Source organism: Hyaena hyaena, unplaced genomic scaffold (genome assembly GCF_003009895.1).
Source record: "Hyaena hyaena isolate Hyena2069 unplaced genomic scaffold, ASM300989v1 scaffold_120, whole genome shotgun sequence".
Classification (NCBI taxonomy): domain Eukaryota; kingdom Metazoa; phylum Chordata; class Mammalia; order Carnivora; family Hyaenidae; genus Hyaena; species Hyaena hyaena.
In genome coordinates, this window is record NW_024080752.1 from 444193 (window position 1) to 464650 (window position 20458).

At 35.9% G+C, this 20458-nt stretch overlaps 2 protein-coding genes across 4 annotated transcripts in view; one reads left to right on the forward strand and one right to left on the reverse strand.

The window, feature by feature from the left end:
• LOC120235008 (60S ribosomal protein L30-like) overlaps window positions 1–7769 on the reverse strand; it is a 48018-nt gene extending 40249 nt beyond the window's left edge. The window contains exon 1 of the mRNA XM_039237093.1: window positions 7430–7769. Within this exon, the coding sequence (XP_039093024.1) occupies window positions 7430–7769 (340 nt within the window). The remainder of the gene's footprint in view (window positions 1–7429) is intronic.
• FAM214A (family with sequence similarity 214 member A) overlaps window positions 1–20458 on the forward strand; it is a 96599-nt gene that overhangs the window by 41017 nt on the left and 35124 nt on the right. The gene's annotated exons all lie outside the window — the stretch shown is intronic.

Here is a 20458-nt window from a genome sequence, read left to right on the forward strand (position 1 = left end):
CTATGTCTTTTGATTGGGGGCATTTAGTCCATTTACATTCAGTGTTATTATTGAAAAATGTGGGTTTAGAGTCATCGTGTCTTTTGTGGGATTCATGCTTGTGGTGGTGTCTCTAGTGTCTTGTGTTCCTTGCAACATTTCCTTCCTAGAGTCCCCCTCAGGATTTCTTGTAGGGCTGGTTTAGTGGTGACAAATTCTTTCAATTTTTATTTATTTTGAAAGACTTTTATGTGTCCTCCTATTCTGAATGAGAGGCTTGCTGGATAGAGGATTCTTGGCTGCATATTTTTTCCATTCATCACATTGAAGACTTCCTGCCATTCCTTTCTGGCCTGGCAAGTTTCAGTAGATAGGTCTGTCACCGCTCTGATAGGTTTCCCTTTGTATGTTAGGGCCCTTTTTTCCCTAGCTGCTTTCAGAATTCTCTCTTTGTCCTTATATTTTGCCAGTTTCACTAGGATATGTCATGCAGAAGATCAATTCAGGTTACATCTGAGGGGAGTTCTCTGTACCTCTTGGATTTCAACGTCTGTTTCCTTCCCCAGATTGGGGAAGTTCTCTGACTTGTTCAAGAACTCCTTCAGCATCTTTCCCTCTCTCTTCCTCTTCTGGAATTCCTATGATATGGGTATTATTCCTTTTAATTGTATCGCTGAGTTCTCGAGCTCTCCTTTTGCGTTCCTGGATCAATTTATCTCTCTTTTTCTCAGCTTTCTCTTTTTCTATAATTGTGTCTTCTAAATCACTTAATCTCCTTTCTGCTTCTTCAATCCATGCATTGGACGCCTCCATTTTATTTTGCATCTCATTTATAGCATTTTTTAATTCATCACAACTATTTTTAAGCTCCATCGTTTTTGTAGCAATAGTTTGTCTGATGTCTTCCATGCCTTTTTCAAGCCCAGCAATTAATTTTATGACTGTTGTTCTAAATTTTTGTTCACTTATGTTGCTTATATCTGTTTTGAGCAGTTCTTTAGCTGTCATTTCTTCCTGGAATTTCTTTGGAGGAGTGTTCTTCCATTTCATCATTTTGGTTAGCTTTCTACCTCTTGTTAGTTTTAAAGGCTTGTTATGTACTCTGCACCTGCCAGTGCTGCTGTACCAAAGAAGGCTCTTTGACTGTCCAGGGCCTGTCCGTTCAGAAAGTGTTCTTTGAATGGTGTCTCTTGGTATCTCTTGTTGAGACCTTGGTTATTTTCCTACTTGTAGTGGTATTTGGGACTCTCCACCGTGTGTAATTTGGCTTGTTTCTTGAGGTAGCCAGGTGAATGAATCCTGCATCAGTGAACTAGATACTGAGGACAATGGATAATAGTTTGGAAAACTTCATTGAATTGCTGGTCCTGATGGCTCAGGGAATTTGCAGGATTGAGGGAGCTCTAGCAATCGCAAAGCTCTTAAGAACATTAAACCTAGCCAGTTACTCTTCAAATAATAAGAAATAATGGTTGATGGAATGATAATGATGTCTACCATTGAATTCATCTCCAACCAAAATTTGATCTTGTCATCCACTGCCACAAATCTCAACCCAAAATAGAAACTAAAGAACACATTGAAAGTCAAATCAATAGGGATGGTTTTGTCTTTGTATGAAGAATAGCTTCCAACAGGGTTAAAAGAGTTGATGAAATAGATTATAAGAGAGCCAATGCTTAGGACAAATACAAGGATCATGATGAATTAGGCAGTCATAAAAATAATACTACTTGCTAAAATCTAGGAGACAAGGCCAAGGACGAACTCAGAGGAAAAATTTTTGTAAAACAAACTCCACCCAAGACCCTGGAGAGACTGGGCCGGCCCAGAGCATGTGTGTACTCAATGGTGGCATTTATTACAGTCAGTGAACCTGTGTTGACGTATCATCACCACCCAGAGTCCACATTTTATATTAGAGTTCACTCTTGGTGAATAAACATTGATGTTTTTTTCTGGCATTTTATAGGAGGTTCATCTTTTTTAACATGTGGTTATTTTAACTGAAAAATAAGTAACATACATTGAAAAATGGTATGTTTTTTGGCAGTTCTTGTCCAGATGCTTTTTGGCTTTTAAAAAAATTGCACTCATGGAGTATTCTAAATTAAGTTAAAAATGGCATTTCTTTGAGGGATTTATTTTACACACTTAGTATCAAATCAGAGCAACTTTTTATAAGCCTTCTCAACCTGATAAAGAATATCTATGAAAAATCTACACCTAACATCACACTTTGTGGTGAAATATTGAAAACTTTTTTACTAAGATCAGAAACACGACATGCACCATAGCCACTTCTATAGCATATTGTATACCTAGCCAGTGCTATAAGGTGAGAAAAAGAAATTGGCATTAAAAACTGGAAAGAAAGAAGCAAAATTCTATTTGCAGTAACATACTGTTTTCTGTATTTTATATAGAAAACCCTAACATAAAGCATATAGGAATGAATGAGCTAAGCTCTGTCTTCAGGAAGCTCACTGGCTAGTAACTTTAATACCAATAATAAGAAATGTCTGCCTGAGGAAGTAAGAAGGTTTCACCTGTACCTCTGTTATGTGATTTTTTAAAAAAATCTGACTCTTAAGAAGAATTTGGGCTTTAAATTGTAAGTAATGGAACCATTATGGAGACTTAAGCCAACATGATCACATTTATATTTTAGAATGAATTCTAACAAGGGGGATGGGGCTAGATGGGAAGGGTAAGACACTAGTTATACAAGAGTAATCACAGGGCTACTGTAATTATCATTGTAGGAGATCATGGCCGTTAGGGTGCTTAGGTGGCTCAGTTGGTTAAGCATGCAACTTCATCTCAGGTCATGATCTCACAGTTCATGGCTTCGAGCCCCGTGTCAGGTTCTGTGCTGGCAGCTCAGAGCCTAGAGCTTGTTTCTGATTCTGTGTCTCCCTCTCTCTCTGCCCTCCCCCACTCATGCTCTGTCTCTGTCTCAAAAATAAAGAAACTATTAAAAAAATCTTAAAAGAGAGATCATGGCCTTAGTAGTTTTGGCAGAGGTCATAAAGTGAGGAAGAAAGTGGTTAGGGTTATTTAAGAAGTACAATTTATAGGGCTGAATTACAAAGTTTTTGGCTTCGGCAGTAGAGCATGTATAATGTAAGACTATATAGAAAACTCAAGAGGGAAGAGCAAATTTGGCATTGGAGGGACATGGTTGGTAGGAGGGAGTAGGATATAATGTACTTAGTGAATTCTAAATGGATTTATCTTTATTTTTATTTTCATTTTCCCTTTATTCCTTGCTGTTTTCTGTCTTAATTTTCTCTTCTTGTCACCACCTTGACTTCATTAAGTGGTCATGCCATAGAACAAAAGGGGTATTTCCCTCCTTTTGAGTAAGAGCAATCTCATGATTCAGTGTTTGACATGCCTCACTTGTAATGATCACAGCAATTATGTAAGGTGCTTACAGAGTTACAATTGTTAGGAAGTCACAGTACTACCCACTTTTTCTCCGAGTCCCAACTAGAAGTATGTACACATGATTGATAGTAGAATAAAAGTATCACTTTATTAAATTGGGCATGCAGCCTTTAATACCCCAAGTGCAAGGCTTTTGGAAAACCATTTATGCCTTGTGTTTTCACTCCTTCTTTTATTAATTGGGAACATGTAGGCTGTAGGGGACAAGCTCTAGCTTGCCTTATCCATGAATCTAGAGCTAAATACAAGACTACCTCCTCTGAGTTTCAGGAAGGAATAGGAAATATGGAGCCAAATGGAGCTAAATGACTGTTAGTTTTTGTGTATTAGTCAGCTTGGCCTGCCATAACAAAAGGGCATAGACTAGGTGGCTTAATCAGCAGGAAATCCTTTTTCTCAGTTATGAAGGCTGGTAAGTCCAACATCAAGGTGCCAGCTGATTTTGTTCTTAGTAAGGGTTTCCTAACTTGCAGCCAGATTATATCTCATTGTGTGCCCACATGGTCTTTCCTGGGTACATATGCCTGGAGAAAGACAGAACTCTTCTTTTTATAAGGCCACCATTCCTATTGGATTAGGGCCTTACCCTATAACTTCCTTTAACCTTAATTGCCTCCTAAAAGCCCTGTCTCCAAATACAGTAACATTGGAGGTTAGGGCTTCAACATTAAGTTTTAAGGGGACACATTTGAGTCCATAGCACTTGGTAGCCTCACTTGAGGGGTGGTTCAATGGCTTAAAATCACACCATTCATTTAATTTCCAAATAATTAAGAGATTTTCTTGATATCTTTCTCTTACTGGTTTCTAAATTAATTCTATTGTGGCTAGCAAATACACTTTGCTTAATTTAAATCCTTTTAAATTTATCAAGGCTTGTTTTATGGCTCAGAATGTGGTCAATTTATCTTGGTAAATGTTTTCGGGTACCTAGTAAAAATGTGTATTCTGCTTTTATTGAGTGAAGCATTCTGTAAATGAGAGGTCAAGTTGATTATACAGTTCAAGTTTTTTATATTCTTACTGATTATCTGTTATTTGTTTTATTGATTATTGAAAAGGAGGTGTTGAAATTTCCAAATATAATTGCGAATTTGTTTCTCCTTACAATTCTATCAGTTTTCACTTTACACATTTTGAAGCTATTTTATTAGGTGCATAAATGTTTAGGGCTGTTATGCTTTCTTGGTGGATTGGCTTCATTAACATCATGAAATAGCCATCATTATTACTTGCAATATCATTTGCCCTGGAATCAATTTCATATGATATTAATATAGCCACTCTAGTGTTCTTTTAATTAATGATAGGATGCTGTATCTTTTTCTCATCTTTAACTTTTAGTCTCTTTGTGTCTTTATATTCAAAATGAGTTTTTTATAGGTAATATATAGTTGTGTCTTTTTTAAGTCCAATCTGCCAATCTGCTTTTTAATTAGACCATTCACATTTAAGGTTATTGTTGATATGGATGAGATTAAATCTACCATTTTACAATTTACTTTCTGTTTGCCCCTTTTTGTACTCTTTGTTCCTTTTTCTTTTTTTTTTTTGTTTGTCATCTTTTGGATATTTTTTTTCTAATTGCAGCTTTCTCCTTTGTTAACTTACTAATTATAATTTGTTTTGTGGTGGGTTTTTTTGGTTTTGATTTTGATTCTTTTTTTTGTTTTTGGCATTTTGCTTTTTAAAGGTATGTGATAATCATCTTTAATTTGTTACAGTTTACCTTTAAGCACATTATACCACTTTTTGTATAGTATACAACCCTACAGTGTAATTTCATTTCACCCTTTTCTGGCCTTTATACTATTGTTATGAAGCATTTTACTTTTACATTGTTAAAACCACACTTTTTTTTCCTTTAAGTAGTCAATTCTATTTAAAAGTAGTTTGAAAATCATTTTATATGTACCTGTATAGTTATGATTTCCAGTGTTGTTTGTGTAGATCCACATTTCCACATGTTATCATTTTCCTTCTACAGAGAACTTCATTTAACATTTTTAGTAGTGCAGGTCTGTGGTTGATTACTTTTTCACCGTGTGTGTGTGTGTGTGTGTGTGTGTAAAGAAGCATTCTCCTTGGTTTTTTTTTAAGGATTCTAGGTTGATAGTTTTTGTTGTTTGTTTTTTTCTGGTACTACTTTTCTTTTTCTCTAGAGCTGTCCTTTTGTGTGCCACTCGTTCCTGTCTGTTTGCCCTGTGACTCTAGCAACCTTGACTTCCCTTCCCCTTAATTCCTTTGTCCTCCATTCAGAGAGACTGTTAGGCTGCCTGGTTCCCCTTCCCTACACTTCAGCTTGGAAACTTACTCAAGACAATAAGGATGGCAGTTGTAGGGCTCACCTGTTGATTTCCCTCTCAGAGAACATCGTCCTTCACTGCCTCTTGTCCAGTGTCTGAAAATAGTTGTTTTGTGTATTTTGTGTGATTTATGGTGTGTGGGTAAATCAAGTCCCTTTTACTCCATTTGACTGGAAATGGCTCAATAATTACCAAAATCAAACTAGTCAGACTAGCCACTTCACCTGCCTTGTGGGAGAATTCATAAAATGGAATTAGCCTTTTCCTCTCCTTACGTCCTCTGGTGGAAAGGTAAGGCTAGTGATAAAGTCCTGCTTTCCCTGTGTACAGAGACCCCTCCTGAGTAAAAGGAAGAAGGGTCTTTTTTTCCCGACACTTACTACCATTTTATAAATGAGGAAATAAATAACATGCCTGAACTTTCCCAGGATTGACACTGGATCTTACTTCTGTCTTTGTGAAAATGGTAAAATTTTGAATTTCAAATCTTACAGTGAATGTTTTACCCATTGCAGTTATGAAATAGTTATTAAAGGCCAACTTTGTTTTCACATTTTTACATGAATTTTAATTTTTACTTTGTCCGTCAGGTTGTATATAATCTCATTTCATTTCTGAAGATGTGAAGATTTTATATTTTGTTGAATCAAATACATTACGAAGGAAATACCACATTAAATCAATAATTTCTTGATTTATATTCTGATCCTTTATATGAAAACCTCACTAGATATGTTTTCTGACTGTAAGGAGCAATACATCTATTTATAGTGGGTTTTTAAATACTTGTCAACTAACCCTGAGTGCTATTTAAGGTTTAGTAATAATTGATACATAATCTCATAATTCCTGCCATAAAAGGATATGCCAGAAATCAAGGGTAGATTCTTTTTTTCTCAGAAATTTATCAGAGAATAGAATTATTATTTCAACTTGCCTAGAGTCACTCAGTATTTGAATTTACTTCTACTTGATCATAAAGCTTACTTTTTTCTCCCATTTAGGCCACAGGTACAGAACTATCACAGTGCTTTAGAAGAGTATCAAATTTCAGTATTTTGGGTTTAAAATGAATTATAATTTTGGCATCTTATTTAACCCTTAGCAGAATTAATCTTTAAGGTCATTTATGTAAAACCAATAGAAGAATGTGAGTAATACAGTTATCAAATAATAAATCATCTTTTAGATACCAGAGAAATAATTATAAGAACTACTTGTTTAAGTTTCAGTCAATATTTTATGCTTACTAGACTAAAGCATTGTACCTTTTGAGCACTATTATGAACTAAAATCACAATGAATTGGCCTTTCTTCTTTAAAATGTTTTTAATCAGTGGATATACAACTACTTATAATTAAGAGAATGTTACTTAAGAAAGACTAACATGGTCCTTGGCTATATATAGTATTGATTTTGATAATTAGCTTCTTCACAGTGTAGAATTAAATAATTGTATCAACAAAATTTTTTTTAATGTTTATTTTTGAGAGAATGCAAGTGGAGGAGGCATGGGGGATTGGTGCAGAGGATCTGAAGCAGGCTCTACACTGACAGCAGAGAGCTCAAGTGTGGGGCTTGAACCCACCAAAAGATCATAACCTGAACCGAAGTCAGATGCTCAATGAACAGCCACCCAGGGGCCTCTCCACAAATACATATATATAAAGAGAAATTTTGCATGTTTTACTTTTTACTAGCCTCTCTGACATGCTTCTAAAATTAGAATGACCTGGATCAATAATAGCCAGTGTGCATACTCTGTAGTATTTCCCACTCACTGTGCCCAATTCAATATTATTGCCACTGTAGTGAGGGACACCAGTTTTGGCCAACGTGACATAGTATTTTATTTCCGATTTCCTCAAGGCTGGGCAGTTGTTGGTGAGGATGACCAGTTTTGCTTTGCCATGTCTGATCATTTTCGGAATCTGCTTGTACCCCAGCACATACTTTCCACTTTTCATAATGAGTTGGAGCCTAGAGTTGATTGACTCCAGAGACTTTTTCATCTTCTTTGTGGCCACCATCTTCCTGCCTTAGATGTGCAAGGGCCCCAACCAAAAGCAGCCACCAGGATGGCTTGGAGAGAGAAAAAGCTCACAAATAGCTTTGAATGCCTTTTATATGCAGTCATAGTCCTGTGTATTGAGGCTATGTCAGTCAATAGAACTGACCAAAATCCCTACCATTATAGAGTTTACAGGCAGCAGATAAGTAGTCACAATATAAATAATTAAATCATATAGTTTATAAGGGGAATCATTTGGCTAATAGAAGTGATTTAAGTTCTATAACAAACAAAAAAGAGTCCATGACTTGTAGCAAACTACATCACAAGACGCCAGCGGCACCCTAAGGAAGCAAGTGATAGTTGTACAACTTTGTTGTAGTACAGACTAGGTCTATTGTATATTTAGTGACATTTACTTACCCCCAAAGCAAATACTATGCTAATGTGAAAGCAAAGGGCTGCTTATTCAATTTCAAAAGAAAGTATTGTGAGCCATGCAGTTACTTGGATCAGCATTGTATTGTAGAACATTTTAGTTCCTTATCCAACCAATAAGGAAATCTCTGAACTTTTCATTAATAGTAGCTTTCATTTGTGTTCAATGCAAAATAAGTCTTGCTTGAAAGCTTGATTTTTACATGAAAAAAAGTAAAATTCTAGAAATAATCTATATGGCAAATTAGCCTTAGATATCTGTCCTCTATTACTTTTATCAGCTTTGGATATTATAAAAATTTACAAAGTATTATAAATTGAGTATTGTCTTTTTTCTTTCTTTTATACTATTGATTCTTCACCTTAATATTTTAATCAATCCTAGAATCCCAAAGCTGGCATGGTGTTTTAGAGGTGTATAATCTGACAGTAGTCAGAGAAACCTAGAGCAAAAGAGGTTAATAATGGAGACTGTAGACTTCATGAATCCCATTTTATTTTTCACTAGATCGTACTGTCTCACAGTGCAACATTCTCACATGTCAGTTTTCTATGAGCACTGGCTTATTTTTTTTCACATTTATAAAAGAATATAGTAAGTTGTTTAAGTTATGGAGCAAATCATCCACACAAAGAGTATGTACATTGTAATTTCTCATGCAGTAGCTGCCAAAAGTCTCACACAGTCCCTTGTGTGGTGACTCATGTGTGCCTTGCCTCAATTATAGCTCTACCAGTCACACTCAAAATATCTGCTGTTTTAAATTTTGTGTTAATTATTTCTTTCTATTTCATTACACTTTGACCACATATGTATGTGATCAAGTATGTTGTTTAATTTTGCTTGTTTCTTACACATTTATGTAAATAGAATCATTCTACTTAGTCTTCTATAACCTGTGTGTACCTTATTCTTATGTTTATGCACTTATTCTTGTGTTTATGTCCATTGTTATATTGTGTCCCATTATATGAATATACCAAAGTTTACCCGTTTTATAGATGGTAGACATTTGTTATTGTTTTTACAATTTTTGTTATTACAGACAGCCCTTCTTTGAATATTATCATATTGCTCTCCTAGTGAATGGGCAGAAAATTTTCTCTGGATTATATACCTAGCAGAGTAATTATTGAGTTGTAGGACATGCATTTCTTTGCTAGATAATGCCAGGTTATTTTCAAAATGGTTGTACCAGGGTATACTTTTACTAGCAGTATATGAGTATCTCAGTTGCTCTACAAATTTATCAACACTTACTTGGTCAGACTAATTTTTCCCCCTTAAATCTAGTAATTTTGAAGTGATCAGTCATTGTGTCAGGTGAATGTGATAACCACTACACCATGGAAACCTGAAATGATAGGTCATTGTGGATTTAATTTGTATTTTATGATGATTAGGGAAGCTCAGGAGCCTATGTTCATTAGCGTCTCTGGGTTCTTAGGTAAAATATTACAAGTGTTTATCTTTGGTTGGTTATTTAGGTTGCAGATTTTTGCTCCCTGTTTTGGGCTTGTTTTCAGTCTCTATGGTGCCTTTGGTGTAACACTTAGCTCCCTTTCCACAAAAACTTCTTATAGCCCCACTCCCCAGTCTACTATTTAATAAAGGCAACTATTTATCTCAATGCCCCACTTGGACCGCATAGTTAAAACAATTGTTTTTAGGGTGCCTAGGTGGCTCAGTCATTTAAGTGACCAACTTCGGCTCAGGTCATGATCTTGTGGTCCATGAGTTCAAGCCCCGTGTCAGGGCTCCCTGCTGTCCTTCCTGTCAGCTAGCTCTCTTCACCTCTGTCGTATTTTCTCTCTGTCCCCCCACCCCAAAATAAACATTTAAAAAAACTAATTCTTTTAGAAATTTGGGTCTCCTTTTATAGAGGTGCTAGTAGAAATGTGTGAGGAAACAGGAATGTCTGAAAGATGGGAGTTTGGGGAAATCATCTGAGAAACAAATAGGAAAAAAGTATTGGCTTTCCTTAGAAGATTTCCACCCCCTACCCCTTATTTGTTCAACTTTCTCTAGCCCTACTAGTACTCTGTTTTCTTTATTCTTCCTTTTATATTTTCCCCCTTATTTTCCTGCTGTTTATTGTTTCTCTTACATTTATTTTGTTTCTCTTTGTTCGTTTCCTCCTCTTTTCTCTCTGTATTTTGATTTCAGATCTTAACTATTCTTTTCTGATTGTTTTTTTTCAAATTAAAAACATTTTTTTTAACATTTATTTTTTGAGAGAGAGAATGGAGGAGGGACAGAGAGAAAGGGAGACACAGAATCTGAAGCAGGCTCTAGACTCTAAACTGTCAGCACAGAGCCCAACATAAGGCTTGAACCCATAAGCCGTGAGATCATGACCTGATGAGCCACCCAGCTGCCCCTTTTATGATTGTTTTCTAAAAAACAAACAAACAAAAAAAATACTCTTATTCTCCACACAAATGGCTATAGTTGAGTTGGTAAGGAGCCAGGAGGGAATATAGATGGTACTTATATGCTGGAAGCTTTGTGTAATTGGAAATTTGAATTGGAGAAGAAAAGGAGATGTTTGTTAGGACTCCCAATTGTTATAGTCCTCTGGGAAGAGAATTGCCTTTCAGAGTTATTTGGTGTACAATTTTACCTTCCTTCCTTGGCCTCTGATGAACTCTATTAACTCTTTTGTGGCCCAAAAATATCATCTTTGCTAACAATTGAGGGAAAAATCTAACAATAAATAAGTTGCATTAAGTAGATGGAAATTTTTTTTTATGAACTTACTAATTGTTTTTAGTACTATAAAAAAGAATTATTTTGTGTTGTGCCTTTGTAGCATTTTAAGTTAAAGTTATTTTCATGGAAGATATATAAATACTTATTATAAATGCCACATTTTTTTGTCATATGGTTTTAATCTATTTATATTATAATCATCTGAGCAGTTAAAATGACATAAAATATATGCCATTTTAAGGTTTTGCTACAATCTATGATAATGTTTTCAAAACTATATACCACTGTATTTTTCATTGAAATAAATGGTTTTATGATAAATTCAAATTGGTAGTTGCTGTTTTATATTATACAATATTTGTGACGGTGGAAAAAGGTTACTAACTTATTACATGGCTGTAAGTAACTTAGAGAACATAGAAATTCTGTGTGGCCTGAGTTCTGAGTATACAAGGCCTGTCAAACCTCACATCATGCTTTTTATACTTTCAGAATTTTTAAAGGTAATTTTTAGTCTTTGGACTAGAAATATTTGTCTTTTAATATTATTTAGATCCTGTTTTAAGTTCAAAGTGCTTTCTTAAATACTATTAAATTTAAAATATCTAAGAATGAATGAATATCTTACATTGGTTTTGTTTACAATTTTCTTAAACTTTTATTTATATACATAAAATTTGCAAAACACTAGCTCCTGTTAAGTCAAAAGGTCTACACACATGAGCAACAACATTAGAAAAATTTAAGAAACTTTTTAAAGCATTGGAAATAATTGAAGTACCCTAATTTCCACATGTCAAATCACTAAACATGGATTTCTGGATTTCTTCTGTCATTTCCGTTGATTAAAGATTTATTGTGATGAAAGCTGTGAGACCTGCCACTCAAAATTACCTGCTCTCAGTATGTTAGAGAAGACACTGTCAGATGGTAGACGTGCCTATCAAATTGGAATTAAGGAAATAAACTCTTCTAAAAAACTGATTTCTAATGCCCAGGAACATACATGAATATAATAATTTTAGTGGTGGTGGGGGATAACAACCCTTTATTAAAATATTAGTGCGAATAAGTTTCATTTTTTAAAAACATAAATAGAATGATAAATAGAAGTTGAAGAACTTCTTGTACGTTACCTGATATACTGACCACCTTCAACCTGCTGTTTGTTGTAGGGATCATTATGCGAGTTTACCTATAATATCTCCATTCTTCAGAGCTGCTCATACTTTAGCATAAATCTTAAGCTGATTTACAAATGACAAAGCTTTTTAATTAGCTAAATAACTGCTTACTTAAGCACTTCTTCATTTTGCTTATGTATTCACTGTGCACCTTTTATATGCCAGGCACTGTCCCAGGTACGAATAATAGAATAATGACTATTTTCTACCAGGCTCCTACGTGCCTGTAGTTTGTGGTCTAAATTAGAAACAACCCAGCCATTGTAGTAATGTGAGAATTGCAGCAGGAACACATGAAGGTTATGAGAGGATTTTGTTCTGCATCTGCTTCCCACCTAAGCTGAAATTTAACTGAAATCAGGCACTAGAAAGAAGTTGAAGAGTTCATCTTCTCCATTCAAAAATAAGCAGTTTGTAGCATTATACTCTTTTGTTAAGCCTCCTTTTTTTAAAGTTTATTTATTTTGAGAGAGCGTGTATGAGCAGGGGAGGGACAGAGAGAGAGGGAGAAAGAGAATCCCAGGCAGGCTCCCCGCTATCAGCGTGGAGACCGACACAAAGCTAGAACTCACAAACCATGTGTTCATGACCTGAGCCGAAATCAAGAGACAGACGCTTAAATGACTGAGCCACCAAGGTGCCTTTAATTCCTGCTTCTCTTCCTTTTAATTCCTGCTTCTTTTTCCTCTTTGGTGCTTTCTAACTCATTCACAGCTCTTCTTTTGAAACATTCAAAATGTCAGAATTGAGCAGTCATGGCATTTAGCAATTCATATCAGATATAGCACATATTAAGGAAGCACATCTAGGTAAGCACCTAATGTCTCATTGGCAAAAAATGGGATTCACAATGTTTGCGTGGGCAGAGAAACAGACACTTCTGGGAAGAATAGTGGCCATGTAAACTGGGAAGTCCAGTTAGAATTCCCAGGAAAACAGGGATTAAGGATTAGACACCAAGATGTTTTATAGTAAAGGACCAGAATCAACATTCAGAGGCTGGATAACTGATTCAGTAGGAAAAACAACAAGACTGACCTGGATTTACAAGCCAACAAATACCTAAGGCTGAGTCTCCATCCTTAAGTCCTTATATTTATTTTGTTTTTTAATTTTTTAATGTTTATTTTTGAGAGAGATGAGCAGGGTCAGGGTAAAGAGAGCATGAGGAGGGGGAAGTGTAGAGAGGGAGACACACACAGAATCTGAAGCAGGTTCCAAGCTCTGAGCTGTCAGCACAGAGCCCAACAGGGGGGTTGAACTCATGAACCATGAGATCATGACCTGAGCCAAAGTCTGAGCCACTAATTGAGCCACCTAGGCACATCCCCATAAGTCCTCAGATTTCTAACATTTTTCATATATGGGAGATCTTGGTTTGAGGCCTCACTTTGCCATTATATTGCCATTTGTGTCTGAGCAATTACTTTACCTCTCTGAAGTCCAACTTCCCCATGTAGAAATTAATGGAAATACACGTTCTTGAAGGTACTTTTGAGTTTCGTTTGTGACTTCTATACAAAAGCCGAGACTTGGCCACAAAAAACAAAAAACCACTTATCCCTTGTCTTTGGCTACAGAAGCTGCTAATTTTTCTTCGATGATAAGGGGACCAAGCCCAGTCTTAATTAACTCTTATGTGCTTTTAAATGCACAAAATAGAACACTAAAACACTTTATTTATAAGCAGATATAATTGTACAGTTTTGCCAAACATTATGAGAATAATGTTTCAAGAGGCCTTGGTGGTGGGGGAGGGGCGCGGGCAGTTAGTTAAGCGTCTGACTCTTGATTTTAGCTCAGGTCATCATCTCACAGTTCCTGAGATTGATTGGTGAGATTGAGCTCTGCATCAGTCTCTGGGCTGACAGTGGGGAGCCTGCTTGGGATTCTCTCACTCTTCTCTTTCTGCCCCTCCCACATGCACACATGCACACACTCTCTCAAGATAAATAAACAAACATTAAAAAAACATAATGTTTCTAAGTGAGATATCCTCTTGTTCTTTCTGGAAGTACATAATCTAGACTTTTCCATAATATCTAAATTGAAAGAGCTTTAAATAGGGAAGATGTAAGGCAAGAAAGGAGTAGTTGTCCAAATTCATTTAATAACCAGAATCCCAAAGAAATGTCTGTCTGAGGAGCTTTCAAGAATCTATATCCTGAGCTAGTAGGTTAGACTCAGAGTCATTTTTGTGTGAAATGAAAAGTATGAGCTTCTATAATTAAGAATTAAGGATTATTGGTAGTAATAAGCAAGTTTTTAAAGATAACTCTCTACTTACTGATAGTCTGTGTATGACTTTGGGCAAATGATTTTACAGAATCAGTTTTCACAGCTTTAAAATGAGAGGCAGACCTGTGTCATTGCATTTATGTTTACCTTAAATTTAATGAACAATTCCATAGTGATCACTTTGTGTCAGATAATATTCTGGAAATTTTACAAATAATAACTCACTCCTTGTAACTACCTTCTAAAGATTGATACTATTATTTTCCCTATTTAATAGATAGAAAAACTGAGGCAGGAGCACTTGGGTAGCTCATTCAGTTAGGCATCTTGCTTAGTTTTAGCTCAGGTCATGATCTCATGGCTTCCTGAGTTCAAGCCCTTCTGTCAGCACAGAACCTGATTGGAATTCTCTGTCTCCCTCTGTCTGCCCCTCCCCCACTCATGCTATGTCTCTCAAAATAAATAAACTTTAAAAAAGAAAACAGAGGGGCGCCTGGGTGGCTTAGTCGGTTAAGCGTCCGACTTTCGCTTAGGTCATGATCTCGCGGTTCGTGGGTTCGAGCCCCGCGTCGGGCCCTGTGCTGACTGCCAGCTCAGAGCCTGGAGCCTGTTTCAGTCTGTGACTCCCTCTCTCTCTGACCCTCCCCTGCTCACACTGTCTCTCTCTCTCTCCTAGAAATAAATAAAAATATTTAAAAAAATAAAAAAAATAAAAAGAAAAAAGAAAACAGAAAAACTGTTGCAAAGGGAAGCTGTATCATTGGTACAAAGCCAAAGAACTTAGAAATAGTAAAACTGCTTGTCTGACCTCAGGGTTCATGCTCTTAACTATTACTCTGTGCTACATCATGAGAATTAAAAAGAAGAAGCACTTGATTAAAATGCTTTACAACTCAAGATGATGGTGCTCATCTTTGTTAAATTGGATGTTTAAATTATGTGACAATTAAAATATATAGCCCGCTTTTGAAAAAGTAAACTAATGTAAAAACATACATATGACTTAGTTCTCCAGATGACTCCTCAGAATATTGCAATGCTTCAAGTATAATTTTGCACTGTGGTGGTAATTATATTATGTAGATATACAGCAAAAGTATTTAGTTGAATTCAAACCACAAGCAAGTCCAAAAAGATGTTTTAAAAGTAAGTCCATGGTAAGTTTGTTTATTATTAGACTGTTTGTCTTTTTCATAATAATGAGGACATTTAAAAATTCAGTTTAAGTTTTGTTGTTGGTTAACAACAAAATACAGAATATTTCTGGATGTGAAGGTACTATTCTGAAAGTGAAAATATTTAGGTATAACTAATATTAACAAAATAATGGTACAGATATACAATTGCTCTTTTGTTTACAGCTACAGCTGTTTTTTGTACTTGCCAGTAAAGTCAACTTTGCCTTTTTTATTCTCTGCTGAAAGTCTTAGTTACACTTAAAGGAAGAAAACTGCAGTCTAATTTGCAACAGTATACAACTCTAAGCAAGAAAGCTGACATGATTTTAAAGATCCTTTACAATTTTTACTTAAAACAGAACATGAAACACTTATCTTCGAGGTTGGAACATAAAGATGAGAAACCAAATTTTTTTCAGTGTATGTAGAATTTAACCATCGTGATACATATCCATGAAATATTAAAAATATTATTATAAAGAAATGGATGGGTTGAGTTACCTGTGGAACTATTAATACAGTGCTGAGTTTTTCCTGAAGTGATGGTTGATTTGCACTGATCAGTCCTTCCCTTTTTCATGTTCACATTTGTGGTAAGAGCCCCAAGTTTGGGCAGAGGTTGCCTGAAGTTAGCAGTACAGTCTGTTTATTGAACACAGTGAAACCTACCCATGTGGAGGTGAAATTCATGACCTTAGGACTGTGTGCCAGCACCCTGAAGTAACCATTCATAGCTTAGATGACTTACATAAGCTCTGGGGAAGAGTATAAAGTCAGTGAAAGATCAGTGTGGAAATGAGTTAGGAAAGGGATCTTTTGTGAGAAAAAAATAAGGAATCAGGAAACTTCTTCTGAAAGCTCAGAAATATTGGGAAGGAGAAGAACCAGCCATGTTTAATAGGTAAAAGAGAACAAGCAGTGGCATAAGCATGGAATAGGAAACAGTTTGGCTGGAACAGAGAGACGATATGGGGAGCAGTACAAGAAATGAAGAAGCAAAAGTAGAGGAAGTTAAGAAGAGTGTAAAGCAGGGTCACCATAGTGTGCATGGGAGACCCAACATTCCCATCAGAATCTGGCCGTGCACAGCCAAGTATAGTGTGGTCCTGGCCCTAATGTTAAGCTTAAGAGTTTACATTGAATCAATGGCAGCTAGGGAGCCAGTAAAACAAACACAAAACTTTGAATGGAGAGGAATATGATGAAATGGCTTTTCAGGAATATTAATTGCATTTAGGTGCAAAGTGAGTAAGAAGAAGCTTAGAGTCTAGACCATAGCTAGGAGACTGTTGTAGTAATTCAGGCATAAAATGGTTAAGAGCCTAACTTAGGTAACTGTCTTGAGGTCAGAAAGGAAAAATTTAAGTCCAAGAAAAATGTAAAAGATCCCTTAGTAAGATTTACTTGTCTCATAGACTTAGAAGGGAACTTCTTTTATTCTCATTTTGAGATTTGGGGACCATTTTGTTTGAGTGATGATATTTCATACTTAATACTTGTGTTTTTATAGAAAGAAAGGGTTGTTGTGATACATGAATGGTCATTTTTCTCAGAGAATTAGGAAAGTAGGCTTTTGTGTTTATCATCCATACCATTCAGAATAATTGACGATGTATGTCATATCTGCCTAATCTTCAATCATCACTGTCTACTGAGATTGCTGTTGTCATGGTCACCAGTGACTTCTTTATTGTCAAATCCAATGGTCACCTCTTTGTTTACATTTTATCAAACCTCACTGGTGTTTGAAACCATTGGCTATGCCCTCCTTCAAACATTTTTCCCCCTTGTGCTTCTGTGATACAAGGTGTTTGACAGCTCATTTTGCTAGTTTATCATCTTCTCTCATTTGACTGCTTGGTGGAATGCCCCCAGCCTCTATCATGAGTTCTCAACATATTCCTCTAGGTAACTCTTGGTTCTCAATACTCTCCAAATGCCAATGATTCACTAAACTGTATCCCCAACCCTGGACAACTATACAGTAGCCTCCTAACTAATATACCTACTTTGTTTCTTATTCCTAGTATCAATATAGCAGCCAAAGTGATCACTTTAAAATGTAAATCATGGGTGCCTGGATGGCTCAGTCGATTAAGTGTACACCTCTTGACATCAGCTCAGGTTATGATCTCATGGTTCTTTGAGCTGGAGCTCACCCCATTCTGGGCTCTGTGCTGACAGCATGAAGCTTGCTTGGGATTCTCCTCACCCCCCTGCTTCTCCCCTGCTTGCACATTAGCTTTCTCACTCTCAAAAATAAATAAAGTTTAAAAAAAAAAAAAAACTAAATCAGATCAAGTCATTTTTCTAATTAAAACCCTCCAAAGACTTTCCAATGAATTTATGACAGAATTTAAACTCCTTGCTCTAGCTTCAAAATCCTTGATAATCTAGTCCCTGACCACCGTTTCTAATCTTGAGCTTTCTTTCCTTCTTCCTGCCATTCCAGCCTCACTTACCTGGGACTTTACCCATTCATTCTCACCTTCGACCTTTTCTCATCTCTTTCTCCTAATTTCTGAATAGCTGGCTCCTTACTCAGATCTCACCTTAAATGTTGGCTACTCAGAAAAGCCTTCCCTGAACACTTGATGTGAAGCATTCACATAAGCACTCTCACGTGACTCATTTTACACTTAGAGCATAGCACTTAACACTATCGGGTATTTTTCTTTAAAATCTTTTTATAATGCTCGTTTATTTTGGGGGGGGGAGGGAGGAGACAGAGTATGAGTAGGGGAAGGTCAGAGAGAGAGGTAGACACAGAATCCGAAGCAGGCTCCAGGCTCTGAGCTGTCAGCCCAGAGCCTGATGCAGGGCTCAAACCCATGAATCATGAGATCATGACCTGAGCTGAAGTTGGAGGCTTAACTGACTGAGCCACTTAGGTGCCCCCATCTGATGTTTTTCTTATTTATTTGTTCTTGTTTTTCTCCACCACAATTATAATAAAAGCTCCAAGTCCATTGTTTAGGAAAGTGCCTGGCATGCAGTAGGTATATAATAAATAAATGTTGAATAAATGGAGTCTTAATACCTTTATACTGGTTATGTGTACAGAGGGTCCAATTGTCTGAGCATAACCTTTTCCAGTAATTCTTAACACCCATTCTCAGTTCCTTCCATGTTTGTTTCTCATATTATTAGTACGAAATTCTAGATCTCATTTAATTTTTTAAAATTTATTTTTTTAAGCAAAAAAGAAAGCACTCTGCAAAGTCCCAATATTTCAACCAATGCTGTTACCTATGTTTGTCTTCACAAATTCCAATATTCAATAACTAAACTATGGCCTACTAAATAGGAGTTCTATAAGACAGTGACTAAAATGTATGACACTAGGTAATGCTTTTATTTACATGTTATTTTTCAATTAAAAGGCCTTATCATTTATCTAATACCAATCAGAGAACAGTAGTTTATTTAAAATTTAGCTTATGTGTTAGCTAAATTTTATGTATGTTAGCTTTATGAAAGGGCTGAAGATATTTTGTTTTAAGTATGTCTTTCTGCGTATGTGGCACATGTGATCCCACAAACACATGATCATAACATTCTTTCTTTTGAAACACTGTGTTTTTTCAAGATATATAGATATCTTTCCTTGTCAAAAGTAGACCTATATCATTATTTTAGATACAACTGTATCATAGTATATTAATCAGTCCTATATTATAGGGCATTTAGGTTTATTTCATTTTTTTAATTGGTACAAACAGTTTAATAAATAACCTTTAATATTCAGTGCAGTGTATGTGTTATTTTGTCAAAGGAGGATTTTAATTCATATTATCAGATTGTCCTCTATGAAGTTGAAAGGACATTATTGTTATAGAAACATTTTTTTCTTATTAGCAACCCCCAGGTTATTCTGTTTCTCTTGTCATTGTCTTCTGTGTCATAAGAAATGTGGAATTTTCTACCTTGCCAGGCTTTAGAAGTAAACTGAACAGCATATCTAGAAGCCCAGTAAGACCTTCTTCTTCCATTCCTTCTAGGCAGAGCTTTGAAGTAGCTGTGGGCTATCTTGGAGCTTTGTTCTAAATCACTGTATGATGAGTACTGGTTCAGAGGTATTCCTGGAGCTCCTAAGAAGGATGTAGTGGTTCTGGGTTCTCTCCTGGGTTTTCTGTGCTGCTTCCGAAAAACAGAAATTCATATACTCTCAGGGTTGAAAGAACTCTTGCTAAATCCCTTCAATCACACCCCTGCCATGTGTCTGTCAGTCTGTCCTTGAATATCCCTGGTGATAAAGAATTTACTTCTATTGAGAGTTAGTCCATTTTATCACTCTGATCAGAGTTTTCCCGGTTACCAAATTGTTCGTCTCTTTTATTAAACAGAACAGATGGGTACTTTATATGAATTAGCTAAAATCCACAGCCAGAAGTGCATGCTACTGCAAAAGCAGCCAGTTTGGTCATGGCTCTCAGTCAGACTGGTGTAAACACAATTCTCATTGAGGTCATGGAGACAGAGGGATTCTAGAGCTGTGTTTTGATTCATTAATCCCCAGTCTCCAAAGATCTGTCCTTCATAGCCTGTGAAAACTTATAACATCCTTGTTTGTTTCAATGCTTTATATCAAATAATGCTTTATATCAAATAATTTATTTCTTCTAAAATATGTAACTACTAGGTGAGATTAAGAGTGCATATTTCTCTAGATACGAAACACTTTCTGTTTTTATAAAGGCACATTGTTTTCAGAGTCCCTAAAATGATAACTTCTAGAATAAGCTCAAGATATCAAGTAATATCGATTGAATTTTCTTTAGCATGACATAATATTTTTCGTTTATTGTTCATGTTCCTTATGGTAAACTCTGCTGTCTTGTGTTTTAGAGGTTGATATTATCAAAATTTTAACTATGCAACTTTTCTTATGGCTGCTGTGATTTAGTGTTCTCATTTCTTAAAATTCAGACACCCATACCTTTTTCCTGACAATTCC